General features: G+C 41.1%; 1 protein-coding gene across 3 annotated transcripts in view; it reads left to right on the forward strand.

Annotated features, from left to right (window-relative positions):
• Positions 1–2,541: 2,541 nt before the first annotated feature.
• The window catches only part of mbd2 (methyl-CpG binding domain protein 2), a 63,330-nt gene continuing 45,257 nt past the window's right edge, over positions 2,542–20,614 (forward strand). The window contains exons 1-6 of one of the 3 annotated variants that reach the window (XR_010166278.1): positions 2,542–2,997; positions 6,178–6,337; positions 10,538–10,678; positions 13,231–13,321; positions 13,401–13,660; positions 17,438–17,565. Coding sequence is in view for 2 of the 3 variants with exons in the window: in XM_063889401.1 (XP_063745471.1) it covers positions 2,885–2,997; positions 6,178–6,337; positions 10,538–10,678; positions 13,231–13,321; positions 13,401–13,587; positions 17,438–17,555 (810 nt within the window). In the remaining variant the exon portion in view is untranslated. The remainder of the gene's footprint in view (positions 2,998–6,177; positions 6,338–10,537; positions 10,679–13,230; positions 13,322–13,400; positions 13,661–17,437; positions 17,566–20,614) is intronic. The other 2 variants (XM_063889401.1, XM_063889402.1) reach the window with 2 other exon arrangements.

A 20,614-nucleotide genomic window follows, 5' to 3' on the forward strand; every position in this document is an offset into this window, starting at 1 on the left:
GAGACTTGAACTTTTCTTGAGTATTTCAATTTTATGCTACTTTTTTTACTTCTAATTGTCTACAATTCAGAGGTTAAAGTGTACTTTTACTCCAGTACATTTATTTTACTCCACTACATGTATTTAATCCCTTTAGTTACTTCACATATCTGGATTAATGATGTGAAATATAATCAGCCCTTAAATCAGACTTTAGTTCACCTGGAGTAAATTCAGCAGCTACCCTGCAGTATACAAAGCCATTCAAACTAGCTGCACCTTTACCAGCTCTGAGAACACTTTAATGATCAATAATTATAAAACATATCAGAGATATTATTCTGAAATGGACCCATCTGCACAATGAACATAAATATCAAAATTGTACTTAAGTACAGTACTTGAGTAAATCTACCTAGTTCGTTTACACCACTGCTTTTATTAAAGCTTCAGTTTTGGATCTTCTTTTTTCCCCGAAACCCATTCTGAAAACAAACCAATGAGTCTCTTTTCCCAACAACATAAAAAAAACTTTTAACAATCTTTCTTTACATCCGCTTTCATAAATGAAAGTCAACCAAATGTTCCTATAGCGACCATGCTTAGCGCGAACATATGGAGTCGTTGTAAACTCTATATCAAGTAGCCTATTGACCGAGCATTCTTTATTATCGGTATTGATATCTCCATTTCAAGTATTGGAATTGAGTTTTGATCATGCCTGGGCTGGTCGTTCCCGATGGCCAGGCTTCCTAATTCGTCTGCTGACCTATTGTTGTATGTCTAGTTAACGCAACGCTGCGCTACAGCGGGTCTGCCTCACACAGGGTTATTGGCCTGTATAATATGATGTGGCCTGCCGACATGTCCTGTCAGCACACAGGATTAAAAGAAAATACATTTGAATTCAGACCAGACATGCTGTGACTGCAGGCCAAATCTGCAAATACAGCAAGTCATGAAGGCGTTCAAAGCAAAGTTGCACCGGTATGAGGCGCAGGGAGAATGACCTGCCCAGGAACCTGGACCAGGCGTAATCTGTGTTTCTAAACACGTTTGCATTATAATCACAGTCAAGACAACGCTAGCTAAACAGCCTGTGGGCATGGCGAGCTATAAATTCCGGGTTTGAGGTAATGACAGCAAAACAGTGGAGGGTATGTTTTATAAACTTCTGGGGTCAGTTTGACAGAAAAAGTTAATTGAAATTAACGCTTTCGCTAGCCAACAGGATATAAACAGGCTTGGTTATGCAGAGTACACTCAAAACAGAGATTCTGTGATTTGTTGAGGAAATCTGTGAAACCTGTTACTCGGCTATTTGGAGACCCTAATACACCACCAGATGACTGACAATATTGTATTTGCCTGTGTACAAACCAGTTATAAACAGTCATTAGAAGTGTAGGGATGATTTAGTTTGGAGTTTTTGAATGACCTGGTACCATCCTGGCGAACCTGTCACTTTATTTGGCTGCGTTTGTGGTAAGGGCCTTTTTCTTTTTATTGCTCTTCCTCTCAGCTTTTTTTTTTCTGACCATCACCTTACATTTTGCCAACTGAGTTCAGCAAAGAACTGGGCAGTGTGTTGCTCTGGGAGACACGTGAATGTCATTTTGACACTGTGTCTAATGAGTGGATTCTGATAAGCCAGTCAACTCATTCCTATTTACTATACAACTGCTGATGAAAGGTGAAGTTTAAGACAGGCCCAATAAAAAATAAATAAACGTGAAAGCAGGCCAAATTGACCCTTAGGCCACAGGGAATCGTCCACGTCCTCCCCATTATCGGTCCCCCCTGTCCTAATAACTAACAAGACAAAACAAACAAACTCATCCGAAATCCAGTACACTGTATGTTATACACATGTTAGACATACAGTATTATGTATGTTTGTCGAGAGGTCATATCTGCCTGCTCAACTCTTTGACCACAGGGGTCTTGTGTGCACATGACATTTCCAGAAATGAACCTTTATTCTTACAGATGTGAAGCTTCATGTTGCCATCATTCACCAGCGCAGCAACAGATAACAATTGTTTAACTCCTCCCCCCATGACTTCTTCCACTGTCCAAGGTTCCTCCCTCCAGTGTCCATGGGTGCTGCAGGCCCCTTTAACTCACAGTTTATAACGTCACTGGGGAGTTAAACTGAAGATGTGAAGGAAGACAGCAGTGAGTCACCACTCCCCCACAGAATCCAGGGACCGGAAACACACCACATCACCGTCCCCGAAGCATAGCATTCACATGTTTTTGTAACGAGATGATCAGTCTACATTATGCTTACATAGTTATTGCAACATTATTCATATGTTCTATAGCCTTAATGATCATTGTTTCATTTATATACTATTTAGATTAAATAACAATTATGGTTTATGTTTGTAATGAAATGTATCTATTTAAATATTATAACAAACATAACATAATAAAATAATATGCGAAACTCGGTTAAAGTGGCCTCGCTACTGAGTCATTACACGAAATAGACGATCTCTCAGACTGTAGTGCGTGTGTGTGTGTGTGTGTGTGTGTGCGTGTGTGTGTGTGCGTGTGTGTGTGTGTGTGTGTGATATATCAGACGTCACTGCCTGCCGTTGGTCCAGTTGACTTTAGAGGAGCCGTTGGTTCTGTAGGAGGTGAACTGGACTGCACCCAGTTTATTCCGGGACATCCCACCTCACTGTACCGGGACACTGTTTTATTTTGACTTCCCTGCAATAAGCAGCTGCACACCGGGGCGGAGGGAGGGAGAGTCGCGGTGAACGTGACGTCCTGACGCCGCCCGCCGGCTCCGCTGAACCGCCTCACCTCCCCGCTTTGTCCGGAGGTCCTCAGCGGGGTAACTGAGCCATCCAGCGGTCTGATTGGAGCCTAATCCTGTGTTAGAAAGTGTGTGATGATGGAGAAGAAGAGGACGGAGTGTCCCGCGCTGCCGCCCGGCTGGAGGAAAGAAGAAGTGATCAGGAAGTCCGGGCTGAGTGCCGGGAAGAGCGACGTCTACTACTACAGGTACCCTTCACACTGTCATTCCTGCTGTCAGTGTCAGCCTGGGGGTCCATATGCGCCCCAGGCGGAGGTCAGGGGTCCTCAGGGGTACTGTGACTGCCATATCAGGTCTGAAGGGTTCAGGCTCCTGTCACAGAGGCTACACTGTTGCGAGCCTCCTGTCAGAGGAGAACGTTTACACACACAGGGAGTTTGCTTGGTGTAAGGTGAACATAAACAACATAAGAAAACAAGTTGTAAGAGGAGGGCAAAAATATAATGATTAAAAAAAGAACATATTTAACATTAAACAAATAATGAGGACAAGTATTACACCAAATATAAATATCCAAAATTGACAAAAAAATGTAAGTACAATGAATATGTGAGACACTGCATTATATTATATTGTAAAGTCAGAGATGGGAAGTAACTAAGTAGATTTACTCAATAACTGTAGTTAGGTTCAATTTAGAGATACTTGTTAAGTATTCCCATTTAATGGTACTTTGTACTTCTACCCCAGTACAATTTAGAGGTAAATGGTGTACTTGTACTCCAGTACACTTATTAAATACCTAAAGTGGAGGGCTGTGTAGATTTGAAAGAGGAAGGGATTCATAGAAACGTGCACACATATTCAGAGAGATGAACATGGCTCACAGAATTTAAAAAAATAAGTGAGCGAAAAATTTCTCAGTTTTTCAACAACAACCCTACAATTCTTAATGTTTTAATAGTAATTCAGATATAGCAATAGGGCAGATGAAAACATGTTTACTGTCTCTGATGGTTCATTCTGGGTCATAGTCAAGATTTAAATTACTGAACATTACTTTCCCAAAGAATGACCTCTGTTAAGTGTACACACTGTACTGTTCTGTACTGTACTGTACTGTACTGTTGTTTCCCCAGTGTTTCTCACTGCTGGATGTGTGACACACCTACTGTATGTCATGTCAGGTGTATTACTCAGTGTGTAAGCTGTTAGTATGAGCGGTTCTTGAGAAAGCAGCAAGAAGCCAAACATCCGGCCGAGCATTCAGCCATTCCCTAACAAGCCTGTTAGAAAAGGCACTGCACTAGTTGCCCTATTTGATATCATCACTATCTACTGCTGCACAGGATTGCAGAGGAAATAGTTTCAGTCGTGGTGAGGCTGTGATGCCTCAGAGCTGTTGACGGCTCACTTCCTGTTGATCAGCAGCTGAGGTATGACTAGATCAGATTAACAGCTCATAAACATCCGGAAACTTCAATATGAAGGCTACCAGGAGATCAGAGCTGAGACTCTGCTTTACTTTCAGTTTAAAGTAATGTGACTCATCAGTTCCACCAAGAAACCAGTCAGCAGATTTATTGACTGGAAGAGCAGTGACACAATGCCGGGCCTCTGAGCTCCATGTTACTAACTAATGCTGTATCAGGAACTCTATCCAGTCCAGCAGTCCAGTTTCAGTTCTGTGTGACAACTACAACACTTAAACATTACATTTAAATGTAATTTATTCAGACGAAGTACTTTATAGCTTCAGTTAAGAGCTGGAGCAATAGAAAACACCCACACTTCTTCAGAGCGCTGTTTGAAGCTAAAGGCTTGTATTTCAGACCTATGTTAATACCGTGTGTCAATGAGGGCCCTCACAAGTATTGAGTGTTGAATGAAATACTTGAAGTTGAAAGTTGAATGTGTGTGTGTTAGTGTGGAGCAGTGAATGAGGAAGTGTTTCACAGAACCTGCTGGTGCCAGATGTGATGTCACAGCAGACTGATTATGTGCTCTCAAAACAAAGTATGGCGAGTTTAACATGCGGTTTTGGAAGTTCAAAGTTGGCAAGTGGAGCAGTAACATCTTGGTAGGGGTGAACTAAAAGGAATACTCTGGTAACAAGTCAATGTCAGAATTCTGAGAACATGATGATTTTCGGATGGGGGGGGGGGGTCATTGGTCATGGTTTGGAATGAGAGAAAACGGGACAGAGATACATATATATATTTAAGACCTTACCTAAGCTTTAAAGTGCTGAGGGAAACCCTTTACCATAGGCTGTATATGGTATCCACACACACACACACACATACACACACACACACACACACACACACACACACACACACACACACACACACACACACACACACACACACACACACACACACACACACACACACACACACACTTATTCACTCTGGCTTTCAATCTCAACTCCCCTCTCCCCAATTTTATTCCACACTTTGGATAGTGCTTTTGTTGTTTTTATATTTCTTCTGTGTCTATTCCGATCTTATGTAAAGTGTCTTTAGCATTAGGAAAAGCACTATATACAGTAAATCTTATGTATTATTATTATCCTCTATTTTAACATGAGCTCTCTAGCTGCTACTCTAGCACCACTATAGCTTTTTATCTAGAAAGAAACAACCTGCAACCGTCATACCTACATTTGTAGTACTTCACACAATTAAATATGTATGTAGTCTAAAATACATGTATATATGTATGTGTGTGTGTGTGTGTGTGTGTGTGTGTGTGTGTGTGTGTGTGTGTGTGTGTGTGTGTGTGTGTGTGTGTGTGTGTTAGGTGTGTGTGTCAAAAAACATCCTAGCCTACATACGTTTTTATGTCAGCAAATAAATAAAGCTGTGTCATGCCCCTTGGTGTGTCTCTCTCCATGGCTCAGCTGATAGATAGATACTTTATTCTTCCCAGGTACCGGCACTCTGCTGGGACGGTCCCAGTGCTGTATTTATAGGTGTTATAGGTGTTTCCCCTGTTGGTCTGGGCTTGCTGCTGTATGCTGCTAGCAAAGCCACTCACTCTGGACCAATTCCAAACCGACCCCTACACCCCCCCACTCTGCCTGTAGTCACACCTGAACGAGGCTTCTTTCTTTCAGGTGGGGGTTTAAATACAGCGGCCAGCTTTGGCACAAACTTTATCCAGTTTGGTGCCATACATTTTCGTAACAATGGTTTTAAATCAGCATTTCTTGGACGAAATAAATAATAATAATGATAAAACCCAAAGTAATCTTTTGCTTTAAATATGATGTTTACTAGCTGCTCAGTTTATGTTACTGCACAAAACTCTACAATAAAGTGCACACATTTACTGCTTTTGAGACTAGACAGACGTATATGAAGTAAAGAAACTGTGACCAAACTTTCCACATGTGTCTGACTCCCCCCCCTCCCTTCCTGCAGTCCTTCAGGGAAGAAGTTCAGAAGCAAGCCTCAGTTGTCTCGTTACCTTGGAAACACGGTGGATCTTGGATGTTTCGACTTCCGGACGGGGAAGATGATGCCTGGAAAACTGCAGAAGAACAAACACAGACTCAGGCATGACCCGCTCAGCCTGGCCAAGGTAACACTGACCTGTCTCACTGTCCTTAGTGTGACTCTGAACTGTCTCACTGTTGTTAGTGTGACTCTGAACTGTCTCACTGTTGTTAGTGTGACACTGACCTGTCTCACTGTCCTTAGTGTTTGACTCTGACCTGTCTCACTGTCCTTAGTGTTTGACTCTGACCTGTCTCACTGTCCTTAGTGTTTGACTCTGACCTGTCTCACTGTCCTTAGTGTTTGACTCTGACCTGTCTCACTGTCCTTAGTGCGTGACTCTGACCTGTGTCACTGTCGTTAGTGTGTGACTGACCTGTCCCACATATATATCTAGATATATATATCTAGATATATATATCTAGATATATATGTGCTCTCTCTCTATATAAATAGAGTTAGAGTGTGATCGTAGTAGAATTGGTAAGGTCTGATAAATAGCGTAATAGTTTAGTTTAAGATGTAACCGCAGGTGCATCCTGTTTCTGCGTTGGATAGTTCTATTTGTGGAAATCATTTGAATATGGGCAGGTGCATTTTTTTATGATGTGTTATTCTATAGTATTGTTATTTGTTATTTAAGAAAACACTTTTTTCCAAGGGTTTGTTATGTTAATATGTTTTTAATCCACAGGGTTACATTTACAACTGGCTCTGTTTAATGCGTGTTTTGACTCGGACTGGTCTCTGTCAGAGTATTGTTTGTTGACCCCCCTATGACCTCGTATCCCGGAGAGCCAGTAGCAAGTCCTGCTGGTGTCTCCGAAAAAATAATGAAAATATTAAGAGGAGATACAAACTAGGGGGAAGTAGAAGGTCAAATAGAATAGAACATATCAAGAAGATATTGTACGCTAGAATATCACAGTTTAGTGCTGGATGTCTAAAGATATTTATAGGAGGATGAGCCAAACAGACAAACTATTTAGGCTTGATTGAACAATTAAAGAATACTTTAGGTTAAGATGTTGTTTCAGCTTTGTGGGTATGTACAGATAAATATTAAGCCTGGCAAAGTACTTACCGTCTAATATATTGCATAGTTGTTTTTTTCACTTGAAGATCAAATTTCCTGCAATAATAACTATCCTCAAGCACTTATTTCAACTGATATTATACATATTTCTTGTACTCGTTTAAGATATATGTAGATAGTTTAATGGAGGAGGTAAACAAATTTGATAGAGGGATGTGCAAAATAGCCAGGCTTTGTTGAACCATTAGAGAATAACAGGTAATGAATATGCTTTATAAGGATCTGCAGATAAATGTTTAGTCTGGGACCCAATATCAAATATGTTGCCTGATTGTTGGATAATCACCTTCCCGGAATATGACTCAGGTGTAATTAAAGTCTTATTTAAGGGTTGTTTGTATTTCATATCAATAATCCAAATCTGCAAAGTAACTAAAATAAATATAGTGGAGTAAAAAAAAAAGGTTAATCCTAACCTCTGAATTGTAGTGGAGCAGAAGTACAAAGTAGCATCAAATGGAAATAAGTAAAGTAGTTAGGTACAGTACTTGAGTAAATGTATTTAGTAACTTAACAACACTGCTGCCTATCACCTTTTCTGGAATGTCAAGTGAGTTTATCAACACAGGTTTATCCTTTAAATAAATATATATATGTTTTCATCATGTTGATCTGAAGATGATAGATGGCTACTGCCATATTTGCATAATGTGCCTCTGAACCTTGACATGTGCAAGTTTCAAGGCATATCAACTAACAACAGGAGGGGTCAGAGACAAAAGACCAGCTGTTAAATAAAGTTCTTCTGACCTAAGCTGCCATGTGGCTGTATGAATGCTGTCCAATATTGACACAAGCAATTTTCACCCATGTATCAATTATATTTTTTACATTTGATAACACCAATGTGTTTCCCACCCCCTAAACCACTAGGGATATATTCAGTTTAATACTGGCAACTTCTAATTATGAGAAATATGAAAATGAATTCCCAGTAGAGCCACGCCGTAGAACATGTTCTGTGGGTAGTTCTTCCGGTGTGGGTGGACTCGTTCGAATCATTTTTTTATATTGTCTGTCGTGGCTATGCTACATTCCATGCAGCTGGGGGACTGCTCGGGCGCAATCAAGAAATTTCTATTGATGGTTACGGCTCATAAGGCTTTTTACTATATTGTTTTGAATTAACACCAAACCGACGGAAAAAACCCACAGCAACACATAGAAGATGTTCATAACATGACCAAGTTGTGTAGTTAATAAAAAATAATAATACCAAACATATTATTAAAATGAACTCTTATTTTGAAATGAAAAGAAACCGGTAAAAAAAAATACAGTTTCTGGTGTCCCGATGAGCTCAGACTTTCTTTCCTGATGGACGGCAAAGAAGTCCGACGTTATAGAATCAAACATATAAATAAAAACAAGGATACTGTTGTCTTCTAGTTGAGTAAATAAAAGTGTGTGGTTTAGAAAGAATAACAAATTGAAAGGAAAATACTTTATCCAGTTTCACGCCACGACAGCTGACAATAACTTGACGCTGGTCAGTAGAAATGAATAGGGGTGCGCGCATAGCAACCTCTATAGTTTACATACGTAGTGTTTATTAATAATAATAATAATAATAATAATAATAATAATAATAATAATAATAATTATAGATTTCATTTTTATAGCTTCTTTCAAGGGACCCAAGGCCGCTTTATATAGTGTAAGGACAGACAAAAAACAAACAAGCAGGGCAAATAATAAAGTATAACTTTTGTTTATATAGCAGTGGGAGTGGAAGCAGGGGGACTGTGATGGGATGAAGGTGTGTATGAGGGTTTCTGCCACAGAGTCAGAGAGGGAAGGCCGGAGTCTGGAAATCTAGATTTGATATGAGCCTGGAAGGAGAGGGTGGTGTCGAGGATGACATCCAGGTTGCAGACTTCAGGAGATGGAGCCGTCAATGGAGAGGAGCAGATCTCCAACCTTCCAACCGGAGCTGTGCATTTGGAGCCACAGACATTAGCTCTGCTTTGGTGCTGTTTAGTTTGATCAAGTTTAATGACATCCAGTTTTTTATGTTGTGTAGGCAGTTGACAAAGGATTGAGGGGGGTGCACGGTTTGGTGGAGAGATAGAGCTGTGTGTCATCAGCGTATGAGTCAATGCTGAGACCATGGTGGCGGATGATTTGACGTGGGAGCATGTAAATGGTAAAGAGCAGGGGTCCAAGCACAGAGCCTTGAGATACACCTTGGTTGACTCGGGCCGATGGGGAACTACTGATGGTGACAAAGTATTTCCAGTTCGAGAGGAAGGACTCAAACCAGGCAAGAGCTGTGAGGCCAAGGTGGTCAGACAGGTCATTTACACATTTTCCTTGCAAAACCTGAAAGAATCTTTGTAATATCTATCAAACTCTAGATCAGGGGTGTCCAAACTACGGCCCGGGGGCCAAATACGGCCCCTATACACTCAAAAAGCATTATAGTTGCCAAACTATCCTACAGCTTGGAATGATTACAACATGTTTAATTATTTTGCCTCTGTTTTGTTTTGATTTTTGTTATTCATTTCAAAAATGTGATGCAAATATACAGTGTTGTTTGCAAGTACATGTGATGTACAGTTTGATCCCTGACTGTTTAAAGTGACTTCAGTTTGACCAATGCATGTTGTCAATTTAAAAAACGTAAACCAAATCATGAGACTTTGGAAAATCAAATGGCAGTGTGCTTTATTGGCACTGTTTGTAACGTTCTATGGCTGCTCTTCACTCATCCTTACTTGAGAGTTAAGACACACACACGCACACGCACACGCACGCACACACACACACACACACACACACACACACACACACACACACACACACACACACACACACACACACACACACACACACACACACACACACACACACACACACACACACACACACACACACACACACACACACACACACACACACACACACACACTTCCTGTTGTTGTATGAGAAACCTCAACTTGGGAGTTAACCCTCAAGCTCAAATGCAACACACACTCACACAGACCACCATCCTCACTCGCTGTGTCACATTTTGAAGCAAAACCAGACCAGGAAGGAGAAAAGGATAAAGGGAAAGAACAATGTGAGACCGGGGGCAAAGAGTGGGGCAATGAGGAAAGGAAAGTAGCACAAATTGAAAAAATGCTTTAATTAGAGGAGAAAGGAAAGGAGACATGTGACCAACACAGACTCTGTCTCATGCAGGGGGGGAAAGTGGACCTGAACACAACGCTGCCAATCAGACAGACAGCATCCATCTTTAAACAGCCTGTTACCAAGGTTACAAGTCACCCCAGCAACAAGGTGAAGACAGACCTGCAGAGATCTAGCGAGCAGCCCCGACAGGTGAGACAAACACACACACACACACACACACACACACACACACACACACACTCTGGTGTCGCCATGGTGATGCCAAGATGATGGCAAGGTAAAGCTGTTTCACAAGGGACGCAGGAGGAAACCAGATTGTTATGGTGACAGGGGCCACTAGAGGGTGCTGAGGCATCATCGGAAAGGCAGCATGACAGTGTGTTTTCAGACGGAATGTTGGATGGTTTGATGATAAGACGACCTAGAGAAAAATAGCAGAAAATGAGAGATACAAATGTATTAATAGACTAAAGCTTTTATATTTCATCCTATCATATTGTAGGGATATCACAGAAATGCAGGATGGTAAACAATATGAGATAAATTCCATGATACTTAAAAACAAGACATGTATTTTAATATACACTGTGAATGTTCTGTTCAGCAGATCATAATGCCCTCTCTAACATCTATTTCATAAACATCTTAAAACAACTGTGCTTATTATTGCTACTCCAGTAAATAGTACAACACTTAGATAGGACTTTTGTAGACAAATATTTCTAATCCAGAACCCTTGGCTAATGAGATGGAATGCTAAAGTTATGCTATCAAGATTCAGAATCAAACGCCTTGAATAGGTTGAAAGACTGCTAATGTTATTCAACAGTAAATAGCTATCTTTCCAGCCATCATCCCCAAATCAAATCACAAACATGAATACTTTCAGGTAAATGATGGGCTGCAGCAGGAAGTAGTCTCACAGCCGATGTGATGTGAGATGGTGTCTTATTAACCATGGCAGTGCACCAAGCCGCCAGGCAGAGCCGGCCGCTGAAGCAGATTTTTGTAATGTCTGTGGTGGCCAACGGTGGTAATACAACTTCCTGTTGTCTTTGACGTCTAGGTTGGCCCAAAAATACTATTTCCCATTGACTTATATTGAGAAAGAGAAGTCTGTAAATCAGTGGTGTTCTTTTTTGCTAAAAACACTTTCCAAGCCCCATTTAAAACATTAGGGTCTAAAAGTTGTAAAATGTGCTAAAAGTTATCTCCTCATTCATTTCACTCTACCGAGAGCAGGATTTAGGAGGCGGGGTTTAGGTGAAAACTCAAGTGCGCATGCTCTGTAATCGGCGCTCCAGTTTGAGTTTGATGTGCCACTGATTGAACGGTCCCCCGTCTCCAACGCTGTATCCAGTTCTCTCAACAGATCCTTGCAGTGCCCCCCCCTGTGTTTCACTCACCGTGGTGTGCTGATTGATGATGATATGTATATCTCCTGGTGGTAACTCCTTTAGCTGTTTCTCCTTTTTCTTTACAATGTTTATTTTCAAACCAGCATCCTTGCAGGAGTCCCTCCCGCTCATCCTAAACCGGTCTGCTAACCATCTCCCCTTAACGCCTCGTCTCTCACACTCACACTCTCTCTCACACACACACACACACACACACACACACACACACACACACACACACACACACACACACACACACACACACACACACACACACACACAACATTGAAACCCCCCTTAGATCTCACTGTTCAGATCCGGCTGCTCTCCTGGTATATCATGCCCTGTGCCGTCCAGACTGAATACCTGTGTGCTTGTGAGGTGCTTTCTATCCACCCCCTCTCCCTGCATGTAGTTTAGTATTCTTTCTGTTCATGTACGTTCAGTCACACAGAGTGTCGGTAGCCGCAGTGGGATGGCTTTGCTAGCTGCGTTTTACCTAAACAGAGAAGACCACTGAGGGTCTTTTGATATTGATCATTGTGAAGAACAGGCAGACGTTTTCCTGTTGTTTTGTATTATAGCAGCTATCAGGTGGAATCAATACATGGGCTACACAGGTTGTCATGTCCACAAGATTCAAATAGAATCATAATGAAAAATACGCCAGTAAAATATGAGTGTAGAAAAACAGCTTTTGCCACAATATGATAACAACAAACAGTCAAGGTAGTCAGATTAGCTTCGGTTTCTATGCTAACATCACCCATCTTATCCAGAGCAACTTTAAAAACGCTGTTGTAATGCCAAACAGCGTCAGTTCAGATTGAAACACATCCACTGATGGGGATGGGGGTATGCATCAGCTGCTAAGTTGTTCTCAAAGCTTTGTTAGTGTTGTGCATTGTTGGGATACCATTGTGGTGTTCTGGAGGCAGGATCAGCAGTGAGGGCTTGGGTCGTACTACCTTCTGCTGTTCATCCTCACAATTATACCATATCAGTATATCATGTGTTTTTATATGTACAAAGTAACACATAGTCGAGTGCAATTAATTGTAGAGGAGTAGAAGTATAAAGCAGTAGAATACTAAAGTAAAATACACATTTTTCCAAAAAGTACTTGAATAAATGATTTTAAAGTACTAAGTTACTTACCACCTGCTTCACAGTAAAAGCAAAGCAGGGCTTGATGTAGCAGGAAGTGTTTGGTTGACAGTAAGGGCATCTTCACACAGCAGCAGAGCCGCTCAGAAAACAGTGAGGTGGAAATGAAAGGACATGAAATGAAATCAGGAGACCCTACAGTCCAGCAGGTAATGAACTATGTCTGTCTGCCTGCAGTTGTTCTGGGAGAGGAGGTTGAAAGGTCTGAGGTCATCAGACATCACAGAGGAAGTGCTGCGGACCCTGGACCTGCCCAAAAGCCTGCAGAGTAAGTCTCCATGGTGACGCTGAGCTCACGCTTTGCTCCTGCCCTCTCTTCCTGTGACATGTGACCTCTCTCTGTGCAGGTGTTGGACCAGACTCCAGTGATGACACATTGCTGTCAGCCATCGCCAGCGCTCTGCACATGAGCTCTGCTCCAATCACGGGCCAGATGTCTATGGCTGCGGAGAAGAACCCAGCCGTCTGGCTGAACACGAACCAGCCACTCTGCAGGGCCTTCACCGTCACCGACCAGCACATCCGGTTAGATGTGTATGATCATACCACTCGGGTCCAAATCATAAATAACTGTTGAAAAGATGGAGCCCCGTCGCCCTGTTGCTGGGTTAGACTGAGTCTTATTTTTCAGTGAGCGGATGTGGACCAGGAAAAGTCAGGGTACAGGAACAGTCTGGGTACAGGAGCATGTCCTGGTCTGAGGTCTTGGTCCTGGGTTAGCTTAGCTGGCTGTTGGCTCCCTCTCTCCCAGTCGGAAGGTCTGGCTTACTGTCATGTTTTTGAAATATGCCGTTGGAAGTGATCGTTACTAATTCTGCTGCGATTAATGAAATCATCATGCTCCCAAGCTCCACAGTTTGCTCTAGTAAAAAAAAAAGACAAAAATGTGGCTCAGTTCAGCTACCGATGGCTAGCAGGTGGACACAGACAAACCTCCACTTGTTTGATGGTTATCAGCCGTCGTGAAGGTAAAAGCTACATTTGTTAGAGTCAAGTTACACTTTTTTGGCTGCCAAAAACATAAATTAAATGTTTCTCATAATATGTGACAATTATAAATTCATACTTTCTTCATTCAAGATTAGAATATGCTCATATATAAAAAAGAAGGTGGATCAGAATGGGAAGAATAGTCCTCAGATCAGAATACCTATAAAACACATAGTTACTGCAACCTGTCAGGAGAGGGCTGTGTGTGTGTGATATTTCTTATCATCCTTTCTAATGTTCTCATCCTATTCAAGCATTCCTCTTCTTTCCCTTTCCAGTTTGTTTCTTTCTCTTCCTTCTTTTCCTTCCTTTGCACCTTCCTTTCATATTCCTTTATCCTCAAGTCCTTCCATTTCTTCCATACTTTAATACCCGCCCCCCTCTCATTCTTTAGTCATTTATTTTGTCATTATCTCGTTTTGAAAACTCCTCCGAACTCATGTTTTTTTTTTCTTTCACTTTTTTAATTACATCTCATCTTCCCTTCATCCGGTCTTTTTCCATCCCACTTAGATTGCTTCAAACTTCCAGGAATGCTTGTATATCCCTTTTCTTTGTTTAAGTCTCTCTCTCTCTCTCTTACCTTTGTATCCCCCACCTCCTCTTCACTGTCTCCCCCTTGTTCTTTTCTTATCTCTCCCCTCCATTCATTTTCAATTCCCCCCCCCACTTCCCTCATCTCACTCTTCCCCCTCCCATTTAGTCCTACAATCTTTAATTTTGTTTATTTTATGAGCTTTTTAATTTTTATCTCATAGTATTCCTACAATATTTCTAGTTTGGTTTTAAATTACACTAATTTTACTGTTTTAAGTTTTTGTTACTAATCTTTTAAATGTTACTCTGTCATATTATATTTATTCTTTAGAAGTACAAGGCATTGCTCTGTCTGACCTCATCCAGCTGTGTCCCTGGTGGGGCCTGAGGAGGGCTCTGTGTGTCTTCTGTTGGTTTTAAGAGACGGCAGACATCTGTCCGTTCCAATGAAGAGAAACAAACACACACAGGAAGTCATCATAGTTTACAACGTCATGCTCTTAACATACAACACGCTTAGCTGTGAATGTGCTGCCATGACAGGCATATCAAAGGTATCACTACACAGTACAACAAGCACTTTCCTGGCTGTTGGTCTGAAACAGGGGTGTCCAAACTACGGCTCGTGGGTCCAAATGTGGCCCATGGTCCATTTTGAATTGGCCCTCAGCATATTCTAAATGTATAGTGGAATATGGCTCATACATGAAATCGTGTTTGTCTTAAATTGTACTTCCTAAATCCTGTTTCGCTAAAAATATATTTGTTTTTCTGTTTGGACAACCCTGGTCTAAAATATTCTTGTTTAAGGTTTTCCAACAAGTGTGGGAACCTGATGGGGGGTTTTGTTCCTGTTGAGACACAAGAGCATCAGTCCAACATCCATGTTGGCGGATCTTGCTTGGCTCCAGGTGAAACTCCTCCCAAAGGGGTGAGATAGGGTGGTGTCAGGGCTCTGTGCAGGACACTCACAATCATATCCACTTCACTAGGAAGCGATTTCTTCATGACTGTTTGCTATGAGTCATGTTAAAACAGGAAAGGGATTAACACAGATGTTGCACTCAGAGTTGTAGACAGGCTTGGGTCTCACATAATTGTATCCTAGCATTTATATTTCCCTGTACTTGAACCAAGGGGACCAAAGCAAGAAAAGCAGCCCATCAAAGTATGTGGACACAAGGCAGGATTAGTACCTCCAGGGGCCCCTGGGCACTGAGAGCTCATGGGCCCCCAAAACCTGCCCCAAGACAGAAATGTGTGCACATGTAACTCCACGTAATAAGTCTGCACTATTGAATAACTGTGTGATTCTTACAGTAAGTGCTGCACACAGCTGCTTTATAGAACAAAAAGCTCCTTCACTGATCACATTATGCCTTCCCTCCGACTGAACCAGGGGCGTGCTAAAATATAAAATAAATAAAGTTGATAAAAGCGCTTAGATAGTGTAGTGAGACCTGCCCAGGTTGCCCATATGGTAGATTGGACAGCGCTGTTCACTTTATCTCACATTACTGCTCTATGGCTATTATACTGCCTGCTCCCCATTGGAGGAACTCATTACACTTAAATAACACCTTCAGCATACACTCATTCTAAATTTACAGGTAAAACAATGTTTAAGAACTACATTCAAAGAAATTAAGACCATAATGAGAAGTCTAATTGTTGCCGTTTATACCCCCCCAGTGTAGTACACTGCCATCAACACTAAGCTCAAAGTTCAAATGGCATGTGTCGTTTGTTTGGTTGACCTCAAGTGCCGTGCTATCAATGTGCATCAATGAGATTACAGCTGTAGCAACAAAATCTTAAGGAATTAGAACAGAAATTAAAATGATCCAGGCAAGACAACCAATGATGATCCAATATCATCAAAATACATCCAACAGGTTTTCTTTACCTCGCCGTGTGCCTCTCCTGTGGTCTCCTTGTGCTTAACCTGTTAAAAAAACATTTTGCTATACTGGTGCGCTAATCCAACCCCACCTGTCTCCATTGTATGCATAATCACCTGGTGCCTTCAAAATAACAGCATAAAGCACACATCCTTTATCTCAATTACAATAAATAAAAAGTTAATCTACAATAAACAAAAACAGCAAGAAAATACATTGTTACGGAATCCGAGAACGGCCATGGATTTTTCTCTTTTTTATGCACTGTTATCTCATGATAACGACTTATTATCTCGTTATCTCGATATAACAAAGATTGTTTTCTGAATTAATTTATTTCGTTATCTCGATATAACAGAAATATTTACGTTACCTTAGCTGAAGCAGCCGGATAGATAGGAGTTCGTCAGCCTCTCATCTGCTAACCGGTAGCCCCTAAACAAACCCAGTCAAGTAAACAAACCAACATATAGTGTAATTTACCGGTAGGCTACACCTACAGCCAGTGGCTACGGAAACACATTCATGACAGCTCTTGTAGGTTGAAATCAGGTTGAAATGAAGCCGAACATATTATAAATTAATTCATTATCACGAGAAAACGATCTTTGTTATGTCGAGATAACTAAACAATTAATTCGTTATCACGAGGAAACGATCTTTGTTATATCGAGATAACGAGATAGTAAGTCGTTATCACGACATAACAGTGCATATATATATTTTTTAAATCCATGGTCGTTCTCGGCTTCCGTACGTTGTAATATTTTTATTATTATTTATTTTTTTCAATTATCTGAAGGGGGAGGGGCGTCAGCAGAGAGGGGGGTGTTTACATGTTGTCTTCAATGGAGTACATTGTAATTATTAAATAATATAAATCAATATATAGCTCTAACAACAGCTGTAGGTGAGATAACCATAGACATGACAGTAACCAGCTGTTTTCACTGCAGGGAGCAGGAGCTCAAAGTTCATCAGGCCAGGAGGAGTCTGGAGGAGGCGCTGATGGCAGACGGTTTGGCTCGGGCCACCGAAAACACCCGGGAGCTGCTGGAGGGGGGCAAGGCCTGAAGACAGAAAGGTAGAAGAACTTTTAATAACCCTTTTCTTCAACAGGCGACAGACCTCAGTGTTCTCTCTATGTTATTAGTTTCAGAGTTCATACTGGACCTCAGACATCTCTGATGTGCGTTCACACCGGGCGCGATCCGCTTCACCCGCAGCTTTCAGATGTGTTTGCTCCTGTCACTCAAACAGCAATGGTAGATATATTGGGCCGCCATATAGCTCAGTTGGCAGAGCTGGCGAGCCCATGTACTGGGGCTTGGTCCCCATGCGGGTGGACCTGGGTTCGGATCCAGCCTGGGACCACTTGCCGCGTGTCTTCCCCTCTAGCTCACCCTCTCAACACAGTCTTTTTTTTTTTTTTTTTTAAAGGCACTGGTTGCCCAAAAAATCGGGAAAAATAACAATGGTAGACATAGATCGACAAAATGAGCATATTTTACTATTAAACTGATTGTTCGCAAATCACTATCACAAATGTGCCGTCCTTCTCATCTTGAAACCTTGTTCTACAGATTTCCTCCGATCAACAATCAAAAGTTAATAAAATCTAGAATTTCCATGGAACATTTTGCCATTGCATGGAAGCGAAAAAGCGTCTTTCGCCAGGAAACAGGAAGTGATGAGTCTCACAACCATATTGAAATATTTTCTTAGCAATATCAAGGGATTTAAAGCACTGTTACATCCCTAACACATAACATATACAGTATATACAATATATACTACTCAATTCTTCATATTAAATAGTGAAGCTCTGATCCAGCTTAAACAGAAGAAAGATGGTCACTTTAAATGTCTTGAACAATGCAGTAGTAGAACCAATCTCCTATGTGTGTGTTTGTGTGTGTGTGTGTGTGTGTGTGTGTGTGTGTGTGTGTTTTATATGATTGTTTATTGGTTATATTTCACTCTGCCTAGCCTGTAAACAACCCCAATTAAAATAACCATTTACTTTCAGAAGTTCACACATCCATCCATCATCCCTCTCTATTCCCACTTCCTCATGTCGATCAGGGTAGCCGTGGTAACAAGGCAGCAGACCATTGAGATCTGAGGGTTTTCCAGAGTAAAAAAACAGCAATAAAAACATGTATATTATCTATAGATTCCTTTCTTATTCATGATTGCTGAACTTTATATAACTCACCCGTACTATTTATAATAAGTCTTAAAGTTATGCATAATAAGGGCGTGGCCACTTCAAGTGACAGGTGGGTGCTAATTGCTCATTGTGGCGTCACTGCCACAAGGGGGCGACTGGAGCTCTCAGAGCTCAACAGTGGGTGGGGTGGAATTGTTAAAAAATCAGCTCCTATCCACTATTCCTTGACCTCTGTGAGGATAATGGATAGGAGAATTCAAAAGGACTGATGAAAAGAGACTGCGGTGCTTTGAGAATCCGACTACACTATCCCACGTATTTATGATGTCATTAATGTGCGTCTGCTGTGGGGAACTACAGTTCTCTGTTCAGGACTACTGTAAGACTCCAGAGACTCTGCACCGTGCATTGACGGTGTTGTTTTATGCTTTATGAACGTGGACAACAGAGAGACGTATACTCTTCATTAGGTTGGAATTTAAAAGTTTTGAAAAGGGAAACCCCCCCCCCCTCCGGTCCAAACGTATTAATTCAACATCCATGAATTCCAATACGTATGATTATGTCAATCATTTTAAATTAATACAAATGTATTTATAATAAACTTGTTATGCCTTAACCTATCACTGAGTATATCACCATTACAACATGTTTAAACGTTTCAGAAACCCCACACAGCTCAGTAAACACTGAGAAATGTGGACTTTATTTGATAATTTCAGTAAAAAAGTTACATTCATATTTCTCCTTTTAATTAATATAGAGCTGAACGTTCAAAACAAAGCACTTATGAAAATTATGGCCTAAATATTAAATTGCTTAATAAGCACCGTAACTTTCATGATACGCATTTCTCGGACACGATCAGTTGTTTCAGTGAACGGTCGAATGTTGTGTCATGTTAAATGACACAACTTGTGGGACAGTATTTTCTCTTTTCCTTTCATAAAGGAAGGTCCAGTGTTTCCTAAGCTAAAGGAGGTTATAAAGGAAGTTTCAGAGTTCCTTTCCTATCATCTAGAATTCAAACAGCTCTTATCATGGCTGCCACTGAGATTCTTCCGGGTTATTTCACTCCATTAGGAACCTTCCTAAAATAGACTGACATTCAAACGCAACCTGGCTCTTCAGATACCTATACTTGTACTTGAGTTAAAGTGCAAGTACTCAGATCTTGTACTTGAGTAAAGTAGAAGTACCAGAGTGTAGGAATACTCTGTCACAATAAAAGTGCTGCATTCAAAATGTTCCTCCAGTAAAGTAGAAAGTATTCTCATCTAAATGTACTTAAAGTATCGACAGTAAAAGTAGTCATTGTTTGATTGGTCCATTTCAGAATAATATCTCTGATATGTTTTATTGATCATTAAAGTGTTCTCAGAGCTGGTAAAGGTGCAGCTAGTTTGAATGACTTTGTATACTGCAGGGTAGCTGCTGGATTTACTCCAGGTGAACTAAAGTCTGATTTAAGGGCTGATTATATTTACCATCATTAATCCAGATCTGCCTAGCAACTAAAGGGATTAAATACATGAAGGGGAGTAAAAGTCACCTATAATAAATGTCACCTATAATACTCTTTTCCAACAGTATATTACAGTTCCAAAGAAATAAATACGTATAAAACAATATGGTAACACTGTAGTCTGGTCAGTTCCTAAAGAGCTGCTTCTGTGTCCGTAGCTTTACCCATAGACTGTATAAAAAATGGATGTAGTATCCTTGACGTCACCCATAGGTTTGTGAAGAGCCGTAATGAAGCTCAAAGTGGGCGACTCCCACCGTCGACATCTTCTCAGTCTACCTCCCGTCCGCTCCCGGCTAATCCAAAAATATGGACATAGGGTTGGAACTGAAGCGGGCGTGGCTACTGAAACACGCCCATCTGGCTCAAAGCTACCAAGCTAGCGAAGGCTTCCAAGCTAGGCTACATGCTACCGTATGCTACTCTCATGTGGTA

The sequence above is a fragment of the Eleginops maclovinus genome, chromosome 8 (assembly GCF_036324505.1).
Source record: "Eleginops maclovinus isolate JMC-PN-2008 ecotype Puerto Natales chromosome 8, JC_Emac_rtc_rv5, whole genome shotgun sequence".
NCBI classification, from domain to species: domain Eukaryota; kingdom Metazoa; phylum Chordata; class Actinopteri; order Perciformes; family Eleginopidae; genus Eleginops; species Eleginops maclovinus.